At 51.5% G+C, this 21,593-nt stretch overlaps 2 protein-coding genes and 1 long non-coding RNA gene across 4 annotated transcripts; 2 read left to right on the forward strand and 1 right to left on the reverse strand.

The window, feature by feature from the left end:
* The first annotated feature begins 415 nt into the window (after positions 1–415).
* ABHD16A (abhydrolase domain containing 16A, phospholipase) lies at positions 416–12,798 on the forward strand. The gene is made up of 20 exons (XM_043907873.1): positions 416–621; positions 1,603–1,659; positions 2,374–2,440; positions 2,688–2,774; positions 5,159–5,244; positions 6,874–6,947; positions 7,133–7,255; positions 8,620–8,734; positions 8,843–8,944; positions 9,246–9,309; positions 9,736–9,785; positions 10,229–10,352; positions 10,765–10,869; positions 11,105–11,168; positions 11,506–11,559; positions 11,700–11,762; positions 11,893–11,969; positions 12,054–12,152; positions 12,248–12,294; positions 12,469–12,798. The coding sequence occupies exons 1-20, from the start codon at positions 490–492 to the stop codon at positions 12,550–12,552; spliced, it is 1,674 nt and encodes a 557-aa protein (XP_043763808.1). The 5' UTR covers positions 416–489; the 3' UTR covers positions 12,553–12,798.
* Positions 8,137–15,352, reverse strand: LOC122697280. Of its 2 annotated transcripts, none has more exons than XR_006342032.1 (3): positions 15,220–15,352; positions 10,740–11,411; positions 8,137–8,493 (listed from the first exon to the last, which is right to left on the reverse strand). It is a non-coding gene; the product is annotated as an uncharacterized LOC122697280 (long non-coding RNA). The 2 variants fall into 2 exon arrangements; XR_006342031.1 differs by lacking the exon at positions 15,220–15,352 and adding an exon at positions 11,795–11,935.
* Positions 15,353–17,496: 2,144 nt separating this feature from the next.
* On the forward strand, positions 17,497–19,847 carry LY6G5C (lymphocyte antigen 6 family member G5C). Its single transcript, XM_043906932.1, has 3 exons — positions 17,497–17,604; positions 18,678–18,834; positions 19,684–19,847. The coding sequence occupies exons 1-3, from the start codon at positions 17,497–17,499 to the stop codon at positions 19,845–19,847; spliced, it is 429 nt and encodes a 142-aa protein (XP_043762867.1).
* The last annotated feature ends 1,746 nt before the right edge of the window (positions 19,848–21,593 follow it).

Below are 21,593 nucleotides of genomic sequence, written 5' to 3' on the forward strand. Positions count from 1 at the left end.
TTCACACATCTTAACGATACTAAATCTTCCTATTCATAACCATGGCGTAGCTCTCTATTTATTCAAGCTTTCGTTTACCTCTTTCAGTAATTTTTGTAATTTGTTCCTAAAATCTTGCATTTCTTTTCTTAGATGTATTCCTAGATATCTTTTTTGTTGCTCTTTTCAAATGCTAATCTTACCCCTTGTTCCCACTGTCGCTCGAGAGTCTGCCAATATTAAGGGGCAGAAAAAAGTGACTTAACCATGTGTCATGACACTTCTAACTCTCCACGATCCAAACGCCTCCAACTAATTTCTGACCACTGCCGCACCCGTAGCTCCAAGTACAGGAAACCCTGCTCAAGAAGCGCTGAAACTGTCTCAACTCGGCGCGAGGCGGAGCCGGTACGTGCTGACGTCAAGGGCACGCAACACCTTAGCGGCCCTGGGAGGGCGGGGCCAACAGGGGGACCTGCTGCTGGAAGAGCAGCGGCCCGGGCCGGGGCCATGGCGAAGCTGCTAAGCTGCGTCCTAGGCCCCCGGCTCTACAAAATCTACCGGGAAAGGGACTCTGAAAGGGCCCCGTCCAGCGTCCCTGGGACTCCAACTTCAGTCACTAACCCCCACTCCAGCTCCTGGGTGAGTCGATTCTCCCCTGGTTAAACACATAGTACGGCCCAAACCCCTTTGCGGCCTTTGCTCCCCAGAAGCACCCATTATTGGAAATCGGGGGAGCCTGCTTGTCAAGCCAGTTGTCCGCAAAGTCTGTGCTCTTTGTGCTTCCTGGGTTAAAGTCACGCCTGTGGACTGACCGCCTGCTTTACTGCTGTTTGCCAGTGCTTTCTCATTCCGACTGCCACTCCTAGCTTTTTCCTTTCGCGACCCCTCACCCTGCTCGTCGTGGTTCATGCCGTTCCCAATTGACTCTTAAGTCCTGGAAGAGACCCCGCTCGGATTCCGGAGCTGGATGATTTTGCTATCAAACTCTCAATTTCCTCGTATCCCGTGCCTCACCCGGTTCCGTTTATCTCCCCTGGCCTTGAATTTCAAAATGACTTCTGCAACATATCATATATCCGGTCTCCCCCACCCCACCCCTAGTCTGCCTTAGAGACCTCAGGATCACTGTGTTCAAGAAAGCCGGTGAGGTGGTAGGCAGTGCCCCTAAATGCACTCTTCCTTTTTATCGGTACTCTGAAATTATGTTCATTGCACTCTACAACTGCCCACCCCCAGCCACATTCTCTTCCTTAATGAATCTGCTCTTCCAATGGTTTTCTTTCCGTCCTAAAGTTGTCATGGTGCCGTTTCTTCCCTAACCCCGATCCCCATCCGCCCACAACCCATTTGAAACTGGGTTGCGGAAAAGGAGCAAAAGTCGGCCAGAGCTGCTTTCACTTTTGCTTCCAAGTCCAGCCCCCTGTGTTTGTTCTCAGGATCTGGAGTGAGAGATCAGGTTATGAGTCAGGGTCGGGAAGAGGGGAAGCAGAGACATCCCAGGAGAGATGACTTTGGGGGCTAGGACTGGAGTGTTGCAGAACACGCATCAGGCCTTCCAAAAGGGATGGTGGAGGCCTTGTCAAGGAGCAGGGTCCTTAATTCGGCCATCTGTTTTGGCAGGATACGTACTATCAGCCCCGTGCCCTCGAGAAACATGCCGACAGCATCCTGGCACTGGTATGTCTGCCCTGGCATCTGGGACTACCACATCTTTTCAGACCCAGTTGCCCTCTTGAACCTTCTCCTTCCCATCCTGGGAGAAGGCAGTGCCCCTGGGGGTGGGGGATGCTCTGGGCTCTGCAGCAGGCATCTCCAACATGCATACACACAGACAGCTCTCCAGCGTGCATACTTGGTACTCCCTTTGGCCTATGTACGGCTTTCTCTGGGGCAGCCTGAACCGTGGGGAAACCGTGTTTACTTTCGCGACCATCTGCAGGTGCTGAGTCCTGCAGTCCCCAGTGACCTGTCCTCCCTGGCAACTAACCTCTTTGGCTGCAGAGACAGCTGTTCTCTCTGGCAAGGTTCCTTTGGTGACATTTGTGCATCTCTTAGGGACTGGGCCAGTGACTGTCTTGAGCAGGGCTGATTGAAAAGGCTTGATTACCTTGAGTGGAAAGAGACTGGTCTTTACATGTGATGAAATTATGTCCAGAGATGATGAGAGGAAGAAAATAGAAGCCATGCCTAGTTTTCCAGCCTCTGTTAACACTCTTGACACACTACCTTTCAGCAAATAATTGAGCACCTACTGTGTGCATGGTGTCATGCACAGAATAGGTACTTGATGTGATATCCCTCAGGTTATTCACTTTGCTCAGAGCCTAGGCCTGGTAATGGCAGACCTGTGTGTGTGTGTACTGATGGCTTGTCCCTGTCTCTCTGCTGCAGGCTTCAGTCTTCTGGTCCATCTCTTACTACTCCTCTCCCTTCGCCTTCTTCTACTTGTACAGGAAAGGTCAGTGTGATTTCAAAGGTGGTGGGACAGGAAATGGGCAGATTGTTGGCAGCTGAGTCGATTCCCCAATGAGGAAAGGGGACCTGTGATGAGGATGGCTTGGCTTCCCTCTTCCATCAGGCATCTTCTCCCTCTGAGGGCCTGCTGTCCCCCAGAGAGGGTGTGGTGGGGAAGTTGGGACTGAATTTGGAAGAAGGGCTGGGGGGCAGTGGGAAAGGCTTTTCACATGATCCTTCTCCCCTCCCAGGTTACTTGAGTTTGTCCAAAGTGGTGCCATTTTCTCACTATGCTGGGACACTGCTTCTACTGCTGGCGGGCGTGGCCTGTCTCCGAGGTAGGTGGAGAGGGAACCTGGTTTGGATCTGTCCATCATTGGGTAAATATTCATTAAATACCATCTGCAAATACTGTTTGGTGCTAGGCCCTGAGGGGGAGTAGTCAGTGGTCAAGACATGATCTTTTCCTTAAAGGGCTTGAGGCACAAGTATGAACAAATACTTAGCAAAAAGGTTTGCTATTATCTAGAAAAGCTGCATATACCCTCCAACAGTTCCATACATATCCATGTATGTTTGTAATAATCCTAAACTGGACTCCATGACCCCACATAGCAGGATGGTTAAATACATTAGAGGGTCGAGTCCCACCACAGAACACGAGAGAGCAAGGCACTGAACAAACTGGTTACACTCAGCTACACAGATGAATCTCACAGCTGTAACTGGTGACCACCAAATAATTTATGCACTATGTTTCCATTTACATAAAGTTCCAATGGATACAGAAATAAGCGCCACAACACTAAAGAGAAACACAGGCATGATTGTCTTAAAAGCCAAAAGTCGGGAGAGTGATTGCCTGGGAAGGGGAGAGAACAGGCTGGGGAGGACCCCTGGTGGGAGATGGCTTTGTTCTCTTTCTTGACCCCCAGTGATAAGCCCAGGAATGTTTGTACTTTAAACTGAATGTATGCTTTATGTAAATATGTTGTTATCTCACAATTTAAAAAATGAAAAGAGATAAGCCAAACCATTGCCCTCTGGCAGGTACACAAGATGAAAACTGGGTGAGGGGGATACCTAAGAAGGGAGGGGTGGGGTCAGGAGCTGGGCGGCTGCCTTTGGGTCCAGTCTGGGGTGAGGACCTTCTACCCGTTTCACCTCCTGATTTCCACAGGGCTGAGCTCCCTCCCCAGAGAGGCCCACCCTGCCTATCTAAAAGTTGCTCCCACTCCTCAGTTTTGCCTTAATTTTCAATTTTTTTTTTCCATTGGTCGGGAGAAATTAGGTACAGAGAAGTCCAGAAAACAAAATATCAGAACTAAAATGCTTGTTTTTTGCACTTATTGCTTCAAATACCTTTTGTCCGTAAAATACAGGATTGACCAAAAAGTTCATTCAGGTTTTTCTGTAAGAGTGGAAAAAGCCTGAACGAATTTTTTGGCCAACCCAGTGCTAAAGCGTTACAGAGTTGGCGTTCCTGTTGGAATCTTCCCCAGCCCCAGAAGTAACCATGGTCATCTGGTGTGGGTTTTTCTTTTTCCTGGTTTATATTTTTATACTTTTACAAAATACCGACCTCATTCCATCACATCTAAACTGCTCTGAATTGTAAATGCATTATCAGTTGCAGAGTTTTCAAATGTGAAAAAAATAATCTGCCTCTCAGAATCTGTGCAAAATGACAAGTATAAACAGTATATAGCATTTGGAGGGGTGCAGTTTACATTTTTAGCACAAATGACATCATTCCATCCAAATCATTCTTTAGCTCTTTTCATTCTCAGTATTGTTTGGGGGCGCTCCCCTTGATGATACACAGCATTCTAGTTCCTTCTGCTTTTATTTTCTTTATAGCCTTTATCCCTCTCTTAATTTTTCTTGTTTACTCATTTATTGTCTCTCTCCAGCCCCACCCCACTCCCAACCAAAATGCCACCTCTCTGAGCACCAGGACCTGTGTGTCTGCTTTCCTGCTGTCTCTCCCCTGTCTGTCCCATGTCTGACACCTGTCAGGTCAGGAGAGGCAGATAAGTCAGTTGAGACTTCCCAGCAGTGAAGGGAAAGCAGATACGATCAATGAGGGGCTGAGCAAAGAGAAAAAAGAGCTCAGTGTTGAGAATAGCCTTCGATTCAGGGAGGGAAGGGAAAGGGAGGCAGGAGAGGAGGAGCCCAGGAATTGAAAGGAGGCAAAGATGGACCCAGGAAACAGGAGAAAGGAATCTGGACAGATAGGAAGAGTGCTGAGAGGCACAGTTAAAAGAGAATGAAGACAGAGAGGAAGGGGACTCAGATGTAGTGATGAAGTAATTATGGGATAAGAGCTGTGAAGCCAGATGCACAGAGTTAGAATTTGCAGGAGAAGACAGAAAGGTAGCATTGGAGAAGGGTAGAGGGACAAGGAGAAAAACCCAGGGTTAGCAAGGGTAAAGTCTGAGGGCAAGTGACAGGTGTTTTAAGACTGGGAAGAATGAACTTCCTGAAGGGTGGAAGGTCCATAGTCTAGGAAGAAACCAACTAGAGAAGTTATGGAGGGGAAGAATGCCCGTGGCTGGAATATGGTGGAAGGGAGTCGGCTCAGGTCACCTGTTTCCCCAGATCCAGGGCCCTCTGTTCTTCTGCTCTCACTTCTCTTTGCCCATCTCTGAGTCTCTTCCTGAAACCTTCCCATCCTGCTTCCCAGTTTTCCTAATATGGTTTCCTATCCTCTCTCCACCAGGCATTGGCCGCTGGACCAACCCCCAGTACCGGCAGTTCATCACCATTTTAGAGGCAACACATAGGAACCACTCCGCAGAAAACAAGGTGAGAGGCTCAGCTGTTTCCCCAGTCACCAGCCAGCTTTGCCCAAGCAGGCAGATGTGTTTCCCCACCCGCCACACTGGGCATTTGCTTGCACATGGCTGGACCCCTTCTCCCCTCCACAAGTAAACTGTCTGCCCGAGGAAATTTCCCTTCCCACTTCTGATGGAATATTCCACCAGAGCAATCCTCTACTGTCTGTCTGCAGAATTGTCTAGACGTGGAAACATTCCACAGCATTTCCTAGAAGGGGTTTTCTCGCTATCACATCAGCTCGTTCTCCCAAATGTTTGTTTATTTTTTGTGTGTGCTGAACACTGTACTAATTTTGTTCAGGGATGGGACAAGACAGACAGACAGACAGACAGCACCATCCTTAGGGTGCTCAAGAGCACACCATGGTGCCGGGAGGGAGAAAGGCTAGGGCAGAGAGTCCTTGGAGTTGTGCCAGCCCAGCCAGTGCTGGCATGTGATTATCTTTGAGAAGGGACTTCAGGGCCCTATAAAGCTCTTTCCTGTTACAAAGGGGTCCCTGGGATCAAACAGCTCTGACCACCATTGTCAGATTACTGGTTGCTCCACACCACCACTTATGGAGCTTTGTAAGGATGCTCCACCACGCATTTTGCATACACCCTTTCTAATACTCACAACCACAGTGTGAGGTGGCATTATTACCCTTCTTTATATGTCTGAGGGAATAGAGGCAAAGAGAGGTTACAAGACCCAGGCAGAGTCACCAAGCAAGGAAGTGACTCAGCCTGTGTTTGGGTCCAGGCCTGAACAGAGCTCGCCTGAAATTTGCTTCCCTGCGTTTTGTTTTGTTTCACCATTTACATTTTTGTAGAATGTTTCTATTGCTCTCTCTCAGTCCAGTTATTTTTGAAAATGTCAAAAAAAAAAAAAAAACAGTCTGTGACAGAAAATAAAAAAACTATTCTCAAAATAGAGTTCTGGGAGCTCTGGGGGCGGGGGAGGGAATACAGCAGAGTGGAAGGAATACAGCACAGCTCCCGCTGCCCTCAAAAAGCACATGGACTGATCGGTGGAGTGAATGGAGGCACAGGGGGTCTGGGTGACCCGTGGCAGCAGGAGCTGAGGGAAGGGAGGTGGCCAGAAGGATAGAACAATCAGAGAGAGCTTAGTTCAGATGGTGGCCCGGTTGCACAGGGGCTCCTGTGTGTACGACTTCCCTCCTTCCCTCTCACCCAGTCTTGGGACAGAGGTTTTGATCCTTCAAGTCAGCATTGTGTGAAGGACCCAGGTGGGGAAGGGAGCAATGACCAGCCAACAGGCTCCCTGCCTTCTCCCTCAGAAGCACCAGCCCCTCCAGCCACCCCTGCTGGGGGTGAGTCAGCCTTAGATTTTAGAAAAGGGAAGAGTCTTCGGTTCCTCTTCTGGAGGAGGGCAGACAGGCCAGTCTTGATACCTTAACAGGGCATCCTCTCTTTCCTGATTTTGCTGGTCCTGGCAGAACTTTCCATCTGCGAACCAGAGGGTGCTAACCTCTGTGTGTCCCCCCATGATGTTTGGGGGCCAGTCCTCTGGGTGGTGGGAGTGTCCAGGGTGGGTAGGTGGGCCTCCCCGCTCCAACTCCCCTAATCATCCCCCATATCTCTCTGCCCACCACAGAGACAGCTCGCCAACTACAACTTCGACTTCAGGAGCTGGCCAGTTGACTTCCACTGGGAAGAACCCAGCAGCCGGTGAGGCCCCAGTTCTTTCGCTGCCTCCCTGCTCTGAGCTGTCCCCCACCTCCAGCCCCTCCTGGGGTCCAGTGCCTGCCTTCCAGCACCGTCTCCTCATTCCTAGACCCCACCATCCTACGGACCTCAGACGTCCAGCTTGCTCCTCCTCACCCCATGCTCCCCTGCATCTTTCCATTCCTCAGGAAGGAGTCCCGGGGGGGCCCTTCCCGCCAGGGTGTGGCCCTGCTCCGCCCAGAGCCCCTGCATCGGGGGACGGCCGACACCTTCCTCAACCAAGTCAAGAAGCTGCCTTGTCAGATCACCAGGTAGGAAGGCAGGGAGGAGAGGCGAGCTGAGGTGGAGGGAACATGGGGTGCGGGCTCCAGGATAGGGTGCTCCACTGGAGGATGACTGTCATTTATTAGGCCTGGTGCCATGGCTATCGCATTGTGTGTGTGTGAAAAGCAAGAGGTTCAGAGAGCTCCACAGCCTCCTAGGTGGTGCCTGAAGAGCTGGGATGTTAACACAGTTGTGTCTGACACAACAGCTCTTTCAGCGAGACTGAGGGGGAAGGATGAGGTTGTGGGTGGGAAGGGGATGCACGGCCTTGGCAGCTGCAGGGTCTTTTGGCAGCTGTGGCCCTAGCCTGGCCCTGCTGCTGCTTGGTTTTCCCACTGTGAGGCAGTTCCAGCCTCTGCATCTGTGAACAGCCTGCCTCATAGAGTTGGTGAGATTTAACACACTCTGAAGGGCTTCCTCCTTGCCTGGATACCCGAGAGTACGAGGTAAAGCCCAAGTAACCACAGTGACCACTCGGATCTTCCAGTGGCCGGGCCACTGTGGGAGTTTTCTGTTGCTGGGGGCTCGGAGGCAGGTTGGAAGATACCAAGGAAGGGGGTGGACTTGGTGGTGGGTTTTGGACCCGTGCTGATTGATCAGAGGGATGAGCCAAGTTTGAGATGTTGAGGGGGGGATGCTGGACAGGTTTGTAGTGTTTTCTGGGGACAGATCCTCCTTTGGGATTGACTGGACATGGTTAACTATCTTTTTAAGGATGTGGCACCTGCCACATCTGATGTGTCTAAATTAGTGCATTTGTTCAAGAAATATTTATTAAGCTCAGAGTACCCTGTGCTAGGCTCTCAGCACCTACTACATGGCAGATAACCGGGCATATCATAATAAACAGTATTATTTATTTGGGGACTTTTAATAAATACATTAACAGAATCATAATTGTTAATTACTTTGCTTTTACTTGTCGTATATACAAAGTATTATCTCATAAAACTTTCAAGATGAATATGTACATATGTGTGTCCTAGACCACGATATAAAGTATCTTTAAAAGGTTGCAGTAAAAAAAAAAAAAAAAAGGTTGCAGTAAAAATAGTTAGAGAAGAGAGTTCTCTGCCAGTCCAGTGGTTAGGACGCCACACTTTCTCTGCTGAGGACATGGGTTCAGTCTCTGGTCGGGGAAGGAAGATCCCACAAGCCACATGGCACAGCCAAAAACCAAACAAAAGACATTGAAAAATTGGTACATATATTGGTTCATTAAGTCCTAGAAAAGGAAAAACGAAACTGTGAGGGTCAGAGGTGAGGCAGACCACAGTCTGTGAGTGCTCGGGCCAGGATGGTCCCTGGACTCCTCTGTGTTTGAGGTTCATCGACCCCGTGTTCCCCACAGCTACCTGGTAGCACATACCCTGGGGCGCCGGATGCTCTATCCAGGCTCTGTGTACCTGCTCCAGAAGGCCCTCATGCCTGTGCTGCTGCAGGGCCAGGCCCGATTGGTGGAAGAGGTAAGGCCCCCTTACCCAGGACCACCCACCCCCAACAGCCCTTCTTCCCCCACCCATGAATGGGGCCTCCCGCCCTTCCAACTTGGCCAATGCATCTCCTCCACTCAGTGTCATGGGCGCCGGGCAAAGCTGCTGGCCTGCGATGGCAATGAAATTGACACCATGTTTGTGGACCGACGAGGGACAGCTGAGCCCCAGGGACAGAAGCTGGTGAGCGGGGAGCCCAAAGGCAGCGCGTGGGGAGGGCAGTGGAAGTGGTGGGGTCTGCCGCAGCCCTGAGGAAGCCCAGTGGGGACAATCCCAGCTCCCACCTCCTCCCTACCAACTTCTTGGTGTAGGAAATCCCTGTAAGAGGGAAATGGATGAAGGAGTTGACATGCAGGGACCAAAAAGACATCATCGTAATAGTTGCCTCTTAGCGCTTACCACGTGTAGAGCCCCCACATGCTGCCCTCCCTGCCAGTAGGGGGATTTTCAACCCCAACTGGGCTTCTTCCTGCTCCCTTTCTAGGTGATCTGCTGCGAGGGGAACGCAGGCTTCTATGAGGTGGGCTGCGTCTCCACACCTCTGGAAGGTAGGCCCATGGCTCAGCCATCTTATCTCCGCCCTGTGGGATGGAATGTCCCCACCTCCCCACATGGATAGGACCTCCCAGGGCCTAACCACCTTCTCTGAGTGAGGTTTGAGACCCTTGCCTTTCGGGAAAAGCCTACTACCCATTTGCTTTGCTAACCTTACATCCCTCCCCTTGGGCTGTGTCCCTTACCCTATTACGTTCTTGGTTCTGTTCCCACGCCTCAATAGTCACATCTCTCTCCTTTCTGCTGCGTCAGAACCTTTTTGTCATCTTCCCATTCTGGGAAGGCTTGGAGTTATTTGCCTCTGAATTGGGTGTTAAGAGTTCCAGTGTCCTCCTGCTCCTTCCCTCAGAGCTAGGAGCAGAGAGTGGCCAGAGGTCATAGGCCATGAGGTCCCAGCCCTTCCTCCCTCTGTGTTACAGCTGGATATTCAGTCCTGGGCTGGAATCATCCAGGCTTTGCTGGAAGCACGGTGAGACCTTCTCTGAAATCTCTTCTTTTTCCTGAATTATAGTCTGTCTCCCTGTGGTCAGTCACTGGAGTCAGGGAAAGGGGTCTATATTTCTATAGGACCTCCCACTCACCTGTGACCTGGGTGCCAAGGGCGGGGAGCTGCAAGCCTCCTTCTGTTACATTGGGGGTTTAGCAGGAGGGGAGATAGTGGATCTTGTTATAAATGACTGGTTTCTAGAGTGAACAGCCCCTCTCATGGCCCTATTATTTATTTACTTTTAATGCCACTGACTGGAGTCTATTCCATTAAGTAAGATGATAGCTCTCTGAATTGTCTGTTCAGAGCTGCAGTTCCATCTTCACTGTCTATTGCAGTGTAGCTGCAGGAAGTGTCCATGCTGGGAGGGTGGGGGTGGTGGGCAGGTGGTCTTTTGTGCTGACCCTCTGCCCTTCTTCCTGCAGGGGGTGCCGTTCCCACAGAATGAGGCCAACGCCATGGATGTGGTGGTCCAGTTTGCCATCCACCGCCTGGGCTTTCAGCCACAGGATATCATCCTCTATGCCTGGTCCATCGGCGGCTTCACTGGTACCCACCTCCTTCTTACCCTGCTACTGTAGGCGCACTCAGGCCATCTCTGTGTCCCCCCAGGAGTGGGGTGGAGGAGAGAATAGGTGGGCTCTCTGACTGGGTCTGGAAGAAGCTATCATATTTGAGTACACTTCACATTTCCTCCCCACCTTGTGCCCGATGATTAAAAGTAGAACCTAGGTCCTGGGGTGGGGAGATCAAGGAGTAAATGTTGCCTCTGGTATTGTCTTCAGGGCACTTCATTGTTCTCTTTGGACAGTGCCCTGGCCTAGTGAAGCAAGGGATTAAGGCGAGACCTGGGGCTAACTTAGTAGGGAGGATGGGGTGGGCCTGTAGGGTCAGGGGGATGAGGGTGGGGGTGGGCAGGAGCCCCTTGGTCCTCACCTTTTCTTTCCTTTCCTGGTACCAGCTACGTGGGCAGCCATGTCTTACCCGGACATTAGTGCCGTGATCCTGGATGCCTCCTTTGATGACCTGGTGCCCTTGGCCTTGAAAGTCATGCCAGACAGCTGGAGTGAGTGCAGCTCCCAGGCCTGCCTTTGAGGGAAGAGGTGGGCTGGACCTGGAAGACGTTCTCACTGGAGATGGTTCCCCTCTGTGTGGGTGGGGAGTAGGCCACTGCATTGTTGAGAAGTAGGGGGACTCCCCTGTCTGGGAAACTCCGTTTTCTATCTCCGTGGACAATGGGGACCTTTGTGTTGGGCAGGGGGCTTTGTCTCTGCTGTCCTTTCACATTTATCTCACATTAGGGGGCCTGGTGACCAGGACTGTGAGGCAGCATCTCAATCTAAACAATGCAGAGCAGCTGTGCAGGTGAGGGCCGGCCAGTGTCTAGCCTCTGATACCCTTCCCCCACCTCATCCCCTGTAGAGATGCTGCTGAGTGTTCAAATGCTGAAATTAGTACCAAAGTACAAGCATAAGCCACTGCCCCATGTCCTCTGAGGGGCCCTCCCACCACCCCAACCCCTCCTGGCTTCCCTGGGACCCTGGACCTTCTCATGATCTGGCAGCTAGTTGGTTCATGCCTGGCACATCAGGGATCTCCCAGCAAAGCCTGAAAAAAAATACAGCCAGTGCTGGGGTGAGGCAGTCAGTTGTCACCTGTCCCCGCTCTGAGGTCTCCCTCCCCACTGTGCTGTCCTCTGAAGGTACCAGGGCCCTGTGCTGCTGATCCGCAGAACCAGAGATGAGATCATCACCACGTGAGTGCCTGGGAACTTCTGCCCTCCCAGATCCCAGAGACAGCTAGGAAGTTGCCCCCCACTCCAAACAGTGCCCACCAGAAACCCAGGTATCCAGACCCTTCCTCCCCAACCTCCAGTGTCCATTCTTCTCCCCCCAGGATTCCTGAGGAGATCATGTCTAACCGAGGCAATGACCTCCTGCTGAAACTCCTGCAGCATCGGTGAGAACCAGGGTGTGTGTGCGCACACATACATGTTTGTACTGCCATCAGTGCAGGGAGAGGGGGAGGTTCGGGGATGAGGAGTGAAGAGGACTGGGTCCTGACCGCCTGTCCCGGTGCTCCTCCATAGGTATCCCCGGGTGATGGCAGAGGAGGGTCTTCGAGTGGTGAAGCAGTGGCTGGAGGCCTCCTCACAGCTGGAGGAAGGTGAAAGGGGATCTGCTGAGGGCTTTGGTTGGGGGCCTGGCAAGACCAGGATGCTGATGGGCACTCATCTCTCCCCATGACCAGCCTCGATTTACAGCCGGTGGGAGGTGGAGGAGGACTGGTGCCTGTCCGTCCTCCGCTCCTACCAGGCAGAACATGGGCCTGAATTCCCCTGGAGCGTGGGTAAGGAGTGCTGGGGCAGAAGGGGTTGGGAAGAGCCCAGGAAGGGGGTGAATACCCAGATGGGTGGCCCGTGTTTGAGCACCTTCTCTCTGCAGGGGAGGACATGAGTGCAGATGGAAGACGGCAGCTGGCTTTGTTTCTGGTGAGCTAAGGCGTGGGAAGCAGGAAGAAGGTGCCTGAATGGCCAGGGGCACAAGTGGGGCTTGGGGAGGGGGGTACCCTGTAAGCATTGGAAGGAACAGCTTCTTTAAAGTGGGTAGTTGGTTCAGAAGGTGTCCGTGCTCTGCACCCTACCTGGCCCACCTTCTCCCCTCAGGCTCAGAAGCATCTGAATAACTTTGAAGCCACACACTGCACCCCGCTTCCAGCCCAGAACTTCCAGATGCCCTGGCACCTCTAGGGACCACACTGGGACTCATTCTGGAAGAACGGATGGACGGAGACATGAGGAAGGACCGTGTTTGTGATTCTCTGTGTTTATTTTGCTGTTTATAGTTTCTGGCAAGCAGGGGGACCACCCCCCCATTCTCACCGTTCCTCTTGCACGTTTCCCCTCATCCATCCGGCAGTACCTAACCTTCCCCAACACACATCCTGCATTAAATGAATGAGTTATTCCTAATCATTAATAAAAGTATTTTTTCTACCGGCTGGCTCATTTTGTGACTTCCCAGCTCTCCAGGAAGCCAGGGTTGGGAGTGGAGAAGAGTTGAAGCTCCAAATGACTGGGCTTTGAGAAACCCCATTTCAGGCAATCAATTTAACCCTCACCATCTCTGCTGTTGCCCCAGGCAATCAGCCCCCAACCTGAGTTGTCCTTGTGCACTGGGTCCCCAGCCCTCACCTTTCCCTGGCATGCCTACCCATCACCACTGTGCAGCCTCCCTGGTGCCTGCCTAGGGCTTCCTACATACAACCACCCCAGGAGACCACAGTTGTCTCCAATGCTCACAGTTCATGAGCTCTGTTGTTTACAAAGTACTTCCTAGCACCTGACTTACACCTATGCAGTAATTCTACCGATTTCTAGGCCCAGACTGCATGGTTCAGCATCAGTACCTCCAGTTTTCCTTGCTTAGTTCTTGCTCTTTCCATGGGGAGTGAGGAATGGCTTGTTTCCCATGTTGTACGCAGCAAGCCCTGCACAGCCTCCTCACCATGTCAAGTCTCTCTCCTCACACTCTCTTTGCAATTCAACAAACACAGGCCCTGCCAGGGACTGAGGACAAGATGCCAAGGACGCAGGTCTTCCCAGAGCCATACTTCGCCTTACTGGACAGCTGTTAGAATGTTCTTGGTTTGAACCAGGAAACACTATTGGTTCCTTGTAGCATTAGTTGCTCAATCATGTCTGACTCTTTGCCACCTCGTGGACTGTAGCCCACCAGACTCCTCTGTCCATGCGGTTCTCCAGGCAAGAATACTGGAGTGGGTTGCTATTTCTTCCATTCTATTTCCATTCCTTGGATGTTGTGGAACAGAATGAATCCCTCTCCCACCCATCACTTTGTTGCTTGGCCACCTTCTTCCCTTGGAAACCTGTTTCCCAGATGAAATACCCCTAGGTTTACCACCCTGGGCCCACCATTTTGAACAAGATACTTAAGATGAGCAACTATATGGTGAGGTTCAGGATACAGTCTAACTTCAGTGTCTCCTCCAACCTCAATGCACAAAGCTCCCCTGCAATCCCAGGGGCAGAGGCTGTCTGCCCCAACCAGCTCAGTGGCTCCTTCAAGGGAAACACACTGAGCCTCCACTGGAAGGAGTGATCTGAGACTTGTCAGATGACACGATGTCTGCTATTTGGGGTTAGAGGAGAGTGACTGCAGCTCCACAATGCTCCACCTTTAGTCAATACTGGAGAGCTGATACTGGCACCCCTCCCCTCTGTCCCGTCCTAGGGAGCAAACAGGGTGGAATGTGAAGCTGTGGGACCAGCTGCATGATTCTGAACCTGGCCTTCCAGATCCATTAGGTCACATTAGTCCCCTGGAAACCAAGTCTTTGTTCAGCCAAGGGAACCTCCTTAAACGCAAATAGGGGGCCCCACCTCTCACACCCTAGAGACAAAGTACTCCTTCCTCCTGGCCATGGTCAGTAGGGAAACTGTTGACCAGGCTCTACCACCACTTCCCCTCTCCCTTCTTCCTGCACTTTCTATAGATAACAGTGGGTATGCCATGAGGGCCCCTTGGATACCTGAAGTGAGTGGGGAGAGGTGAGGTTCAATATTTGAATTCCTGACCACGCCACCCAAAAAGTCTCAGTCTACCCTCTTAGATGACTTCCCATCTGACAAGGCTTACAGCAGCTGTGTTTTCAGAAACACTCCCCCTACCCCAGGGTGGGACCAGCTCCCCCGTCCACTCTTTACCCTATTTATCAGGGTTCTAGCAGTCTCAGGAGACCAGCTGAGATGCAGACCAGCTGGGGCTCTGGCTCTTGTTGTGGCGGGCACTAATTGAGGCCTGGATACCCAGGGATCCCATAGTTGCTGGGCAAACTGGGAGAGGGGATGGTGGCTGGGAAAAAGGAGAGCTAGCAAACGGATAGGAAACATGGGAAGAAGGGATGGCCCCTGGGCTGAATCCTTTATCTTACCGTCTCATTGGCCCAGACTACACCCTAGCTGCTCCCAGTGTGAGGGGCTGGACTCCCGCTCTCAGTTGCGTGCTTGGGTTGATGGTTTGCTCCGTGTCCCCGGGAGGAGCATGTGTTTCCTGCACTGTCACGAATGAGGGCCCCGAAGGTGTAAGACTCCAGAGAGTGGGGATCCCAGGTGTCGGGCATAGCCAGGTCTCCATCCATCCATCCAATTAGCAAGCCTTTCCAGCTCCCTCAGGAACCCACTCATTCATTTTTTCCTTTCATTTCTATTCGGATTAAAGATGCCCTTACTAGTTCCTTTCTAGACCGCGGTATCGCGGCCACTCCCCTAACAGAACCTGGCTTTCGCCTGGCCCAATCATCTACAGCTCCGCCCCTTGTTCACCCCGATTTATTGTCCCCTAATTGCAGCACTCTGTCCTCTGGCCCGATCTGCTTTGGTAATTCGGTTGCTTACCCTCAGATACCGCTTGTCCCGGGGGAGGGGCCCTCAGCTTGGATTTCTTCAGCTGCTGCGGTCACCAAGGCGACTATCGCAATGCCCCGCCTCTTCCCCGGGGAAAGCCTCCAAAGGGCCCGTCACCGTGACAACGAACTGGGGAGGCTCTGCGCGCGCAGAAGCCGCGCCCAGTCTCGTGGACGGGGAGAAGCAAAACGAAGCAAGGGCGGGATCAATGCGCCTAAGGCCACGCCCCCTGAAGAAGGCCCCTTTCAGACCCTGTGCGTCCACGGTAGCTTAACTTCACCTCAAGTCTTCTGGACCTCTCAGGACGACCCCTTCAGGGAGCCCAACCTCAGCTCCCCTAATCCCTTCTCGTTGCGCTTTTATTCAAGACAGGGAGTCAAAGGGTGCTGTGCAATTCCCTTCTGCCTCCCCTTTGCCCTTTTTGCTTCGAAAACAGCCCCCGCTCTCTGATTCTTTTTGTCACTCATTCAACATTTATATCGATGCCAGGTGCTCCTCCCCAGTTCGCCATTACTCTGACTTTTCTCTAAAATAATTATATTTTTATCATGCCAAGGCTCTTCAGGTGAACGCAGTGGTGTGTGTTTTTCTCTCTTATTTTTTCTTTCGCGTCCACCTTTCTTGGTGTGTCTCCATCCTTTCGTCCTAGCTTCCTCATCAGCACCCCGAGGCCGGATGATTCTTGAATAATCTGGCACCACAGCAGGGAATCCTTGGGCTGGGCCTGGCTCCAGACCTTCAGACCGGAAGCTGGTGCAGGTGGAGCGTTCCTGGAAGCCGAGGACTTTCCGTAGCCCTCCTGACCCTTAAAGCTAAAAACCTGTCTCTCACAGAGACTGATTTGGCCAGATTACGACGGAGCAGGCGAGGTGGGCCCAGGAGGCCCCCTGGCGGAGGAAGCGTATGGGGCGCCTGGAGCAGCATCCGGGTGTGGGAGGGATGTTGGCACCAAAGTGCTACCTTCTGGGGAAGCTGCATAGTACTTTAGGTGATCCGCCAGGGCAGGCTTCCCTGGTGGCTCAGGCGGTAAAGAATTCGCCTGCAGTGCCGAGACCTGGGTTCGATCCCTGGGTTGGGAAGATCCCCTGGTGGAGGGCATGGCAACCCACTTCAATATTCTTGCTTGGAGAATCCCCATAGACAGAGCAGCCTGGAGGGCTCCAGTCCATGGGGTCACCAAGAGTCGAACACGACTGAGAGACTAAGTACACACACACACACACACCCCTAACCCCTGAGCGACTAAGTACACACACCCCTGAGCAACTAAGCGCACACACACACACACACACACAAACACACACACCAGGGCAGGATGCTTGGGTCCCCACGAAGCGAGCAACCTTTTCAGGTTTCTCTCCAGCCGCCTGGCCAAGAGCTGAACTTGGGCTGGGGGCCGCCCTCGCATCTTCCCAAAAGCTCTGAGGTGCAGCCAGGCGCGGAGAGCGAGCTCACAGCGCCAGAGCCGATGGGCACCGGAGATCAGACCCACTGACCTGCGGTTGAGCTGAGGCGGGACCGGAAAAGCGGGGGGTGGGGTGGGCTGGGGGGTAGGGAAAGGCTCTGGTTTTCTGGAACCCCTACTGGACTGAGTAGGGTCACTCACAACTCAGGTGTCCTCACTTTTTGGATTTCTGACACGTCTTCCCCATCCTGAAAAATGTTATCATAGTCATTCCCTTTGGCAAGCCTATTCCCCCTCCCTCACCTCAAGTCCAAATCTGTCCAGTCTTCCTTCCAAATGCTGCTCATTCACTTGTCGGCTTCCCTCTCTTCTCCTAGACCAGGCCGCCATCTTGTGACTGGACTCAGGAATAGCTGCCAAACTGGTTTCCCTGCCTCAGAAACCTTTTACAAACAGAAAGCTGATCTTGTACTCTGTTGCTGAATCTCTTTTTCAGTGGTTTGCTCTGCCCAAGTTCCCCCAGAAACACTCTTCCCTTTCCTCCATCATTGTTGACTTGTCTTCCACTCTAGATTGTGCTCTGTGAGGGTAGGGACTTTGTGCAGTATTGTATCCCCAATACCTGATGCAGTGATCTAATGAATGGCTGTTGAATTAACCTGAAAGAAGGTTCCCTTCTCCTTCCCCCATTGCTGGGTCCTTATTTCCAAACCAAGATGTTAGGGCCGTGGGTGAGGACACTCTGTCCCTTGGCTGTAGATTCTAGCATTGATTTCCACTCCAAAGGATGTTGCCTCTCCCCTTCCTCTTTGCCCACTTCTCTTAGGCCAATATAAGGCCAAACTGGACGCTGGTGAGCAGTCATGTATGTTATGGAAGGCCATGCAGGTAGCCAGAATCAAACCCTGTACATAGTCCTCTTAATAGTGCTGGTCATGATGAGCTTGGTGTTTGGTAAGTGGTTCAATGGGGTCAGAAGGGTTTTCTAACCTGCTGGATACAGAAACCCTGATACCAAGTATCTGAGTACATGTACCAAGGACATTCAGGTAAAACCAGGCAGGAGGAAAGATGGGATGGGTGGGCTTGGTGGGATATGCTTGGGGACTGATAACAGACTAATAATCGCTCTGAGGGAGATTTCTGGTGATTACCCCAAGGCTGTCTCACTCAACAGCAATAACCTGAATGGAGATACTAAGGGGAATCTCTGAGAATCTGAGGGCAATACAGAATGGGAAGGGTTGGGGGAACGTGCCAGATGACAGCCTCAGGATACACAGCGTAGAACAAGGCTAAGTTCAGCCTGATAACTCCACTTGACTGCAAAGCACCATCTACACAGAAACCAGATCCAAAGTGTTTGCTCAGCATCTGCCTCATACCAAATGCTCTGCTGGGTCTGAAAGTGGGTTTTGGGGGCACAGTAACATGTGATCTGGGCCCGGGACCAGAGGAGGAGGGAGATGAATATGGTGTAGTTGGGGAGGGCTTTAGTGGACAAAGTTTCATGAGTCTGTTCAGTGAAAGGACAACCAAACAAAGAACGTGGCCCTGGGCTGTTTGAAGTCTCCTGGCTACAGAAAGGAGAGATTCTTCCTGTCCTGTGATGATACGCTCTGAGGTTTTCACACTCTGAACATTACAGATTAAGAGAGCATATTCAAAAGAGAGTCTGGGGGTTGGGTGAGGAACAGTGAAACCAAGTCACAGAGCAAACACTGTCTTAACAGGGCTGCCAAAGTTGTAATGAACTGCTTTGCCTAATCTTTAAATTTAGAGGCTTGTAGAGTGCTAAGCATGTTAGCCCCTCAAATGCATCTTGAATGAATGAGTTCCTCATTTCAGGAGGTATGAGAGTAAAGAGTGGAGATTTTTTATGAGAACTAAAGCTTCTGATGTTAGATTAAGCCTGGTGGTTTTCAAGAATTGGTGATTTTATGGTTTTCTGAGTAGGGAGGTAGGAGGGAACAATGGGGTTGACCAGTCTGGGAATTAGGTGGGTTTGGGGTCAGTGCTTCTCTGTGTTCCAGGTCAGTCTGAGTTGCATGATCCAGGAATCATTAAACCGGAACATTTAAACAAATACCTAAGCTGCTATCGATGCCTCTTTGAGACCAAGGAGCTCGGATGCCTTCTGGGATCTGACACCTGCCTTGTCCCAAAGGGCAGCAGCTGCATGACTCTGCTCATAAAGAACAGTAAGCTGCCTCTTCCTTTCATCTTGGGCCCAGTCCATTCCCGAATTGAGTCTCTACCAGCCTTCTAAGCTGCACCCCAACTGGTTCCCACAACTCTAAGATACTGTTCTACCACTCCCTCTCTCTCTCCTTTTCTTTACAGTTACTCCACATCACTACTTCCATTCCTCTTCCCTTCTTGGCTTACCCTCCTTATAACACCCAGCCTTGCAGGCCTAGAGTTCACCAGATCCACTGGCCTTTCCTTGAGCCGCCTTCTCCCCATCTGTCAGCGGTAGTTCCTACCAGCACCATTTTTCTACTACATCTTCCACTACTTCTTCTCAGCCTCCTTCACTGAGTCTTGCCTTTTTCTTCTGGAGCCGTAACAGTTCATGTTCACCAGAGTTTGGTCTTTTGCTGTCTTCCTCTTTACTCTCCTAGAGGAATTTTTTAAAAAAACATTTATTTATTTAAGGTGCACCAGGTCTTAGTTGCTTCATGTGATCTTAGTTGCTTAGTGGGATCTTTCGGTTGCAGCATGCGGGATCTAGTTCCCTGACCAGGGATCAAACCCGGGGCCCCTGAATTAGGATCTGAGTCTTGGCCACTGGACCACCAGGGAAGTCCCTGACACTGTGTTTTGAATGGCTCTTTCCCACCAACCTTCCGTGGGAATCTTCCACAGAGTTCATGGCTGGTGATTCCCTGGCATTCCCTGACCCTGTCCAGTTCCGGGGATCTGCCTTTCTGGGGTCCAGGGTGGGGTATGGAGTCAGTGATGGTCAGTCCCTGTGGCATGAGGGGATGGGAGGGCTCGGGGCTTAGCCTGGGACTTCCATGTCACTGATTGCTGCTGTCTGTCCCCAGACAGTGGTTTTGAGACCATGGTGAGTGACTGCCGCAGCAAGGAACAGCTGAGTGACTGCTCATACACCCGCGCCTCTCCAGTGTTTGGCTTCTGGATATTCTCTCGATGCTGCTTCCAGAATTTCTGCAATAACCCTCAGAACAGAATGATATATATTTCTTAGAATTTCTGTAGAGACCTCAGGAGTACAATCCTGCCAATTTCCAGCCGTCCTCCTGATTTCCACTGGGGACAGTCGGGACACTGTCCAGCCTCCCCCGAGCAGCCCTCCCTGCCACCCTCAGCGGCAGTTACTAGACCCCAGCCCTATCTGCCTCTTGATTGATGCCCCTCAACACCCCTCAATTTCCACTCTGCCCCTTCCCACTTTCCCTCTCCAAAATCCTCAGTCTGACATCTTTCCTCCTGTCTGTTCCCACCTCAAGGATACCTCCTTGCCCTGCTTCGTTTCTTTTCCCACAACAGTCCTCTCACCCCAAGTCCCCAGCTGTTCCTCCAAAATAAATAGATGTACAACTGTCTGGTTTGCCTCTCTCTTCTGGTGGATATGGAGGTTGAGGGATGTGGTACTACCTGACTGTTCCATCACGGGGACAGGAAAGGGGCTCCCCGACCTGCAGAGCTCAGCTCCTGCTTTGCCCTACTGTCTGACTCAGCTCTCAGGTTAAGAGGAACTGGAAGCCCTCCTGTGGCTAAAACCAGAAGGGTAGTGGATGTCCTCAGAAATGCTGTCAGACCCAGAGCTGGGTGGGGACTGGCCAGGAGGTCCATGGGGGTATGCTGGTGGGAGTGGAGCTGTGAAAGAACCAGTCCCAGGGAAGAGAGGGTGGGGAAGTTCTGTGGAGAGATGCAAGGCCTAGTGTCCTCTCTAATCCCAGGCTAATTTCCTTTTTCAAGGATCATGGTAACTCACCTCAATACTGGGCCTTGGGCTTCTCAGCCTCTAAGGCTGCCTTCCAGTTTGATTTGCTAGAGCTGTACAGACCTGGGCCTTTGACCTATACTGAAGTCAAAGGTCATGGCGGAAAACACACAGGCAAGAGAGGAACATAGTGGCTTGTACCTCTTTACCTCCAACTGCTTCCTTATCTAGAAACAAACATTGGTTTCTCCCACTAGCACACAGGCAGTTACAGGGGCCACAGAGATCTAAGTGCAAAATGTTGTATAGGTAAGAGTATATCCTGCGTGATGTCACTTTTATCAAGAACACGATGAAATTCAGGACAGTGGCTACTCCTAAGGGTTGGGACAGGGGAGGGTCTAAGAGGGGGCCTGAAGGCAGCTTTGGGTGCTCATAAAGGCCTTTATGCTAACTCGGCGAATGGTATAATACAGGTGTGTAAGTTTACAAAAACCCATCTAAAAGTGTGCAAACATCTCTATGGCCAAAATGGTTTAAAACTAAATAGGGCAAAATCAGTGTGTTTTGTCTCTAAGGCATATCTGTTTTCGAGCCCGTAAGTTCTATTTGTGTGCACATACATTCTCTCAATCCTGAGACACTATCTCTACTTGAGAGGTGACCATAGTGAGGCCGAGACCAACTTATCCAAGTGACAGAGGAGCTGGGGTTGGGCCTCCCAGCCACAGAGGTGTACTACTTTTCAGAATGTTTCATAATCCTGGTACTGGGTCACCAGATTTGGAGGGGTGGACACCTGGCTGTACTCATCTGCATGTCCTGGTGCTTCTCAATACCAGGCCTGGCTCAGAGCGGTGTGTCCAGTGTGTACTGAATGCATGGGGAAGGTTGAGTTATGAAAATTCACTACCGCTTTCTGCATGCTTGCAGTTCTTCAAATTAAAATCAAAGAGCCTATCTCTGTGTACTCTGTACTCCCTCACCCCCTTCCCCTAGACTTTCCACATAGCCAGTCCTGGCAGCCAGGATCCTGAAAAGAACCCA

The sequence above is a fragment of the Cervus elaphus genome, chromosome 7, assembly GCF_910594005.1.
Source record: "Cervus elaphus chromosome 7, mCerEla1.1, whole genome shotgun sequence".
Lineage (NCBI taxonomy): Eukaryota > Metazoa > Chordata > Mammalia > Artiodactyla > Cervidae > Cervus > Cervus elaphus.

Coding starts and splice junctions, on each gene's coding strand:
- LY6G5C (XM_043906932.1), top strand. CDS start 17,497: ATGTATGTTATGGAAGGCCATGCAGGTAGCCAGAATCAAACCCTGTAC. Junction 17,605..18,677: donor TTGGTAAGTGGTTCAATGGG/GTCAGAAGGGTT, acceptor GGTCAGTCTGAG/TTGCATGATCCAGGAATCAT. Junction 18,835..19,683: donor GACTCTGCTCATAAAGAACA/GTAAGCTGCCTC, acceptor GTCTGTCCCCAG/ACAGTGGTTTTGAGACCATG.
- ABHD16A (XM_043907873.1), top strand. CDS start 490: ATGGCGAAGCTGCTAAGCTGCGTCCTAGGCCCCCGGCTCTACAAAATC. Junction 8,945..9,245: donor AGCCCCAGGGACAGAAGCTG/GTGAGCGGGGAG, acceptor CTCCCTTTCTAG/GTGATCTGCTGCGAGGGGAA. Junction 9,786..10,228: donor CAGGCTTTGCTGGAAGCACG/GTGAGACCTTCT, acceptor TTCTTCCTGCAG/GGGGTGCCGTTCCCACAGAA.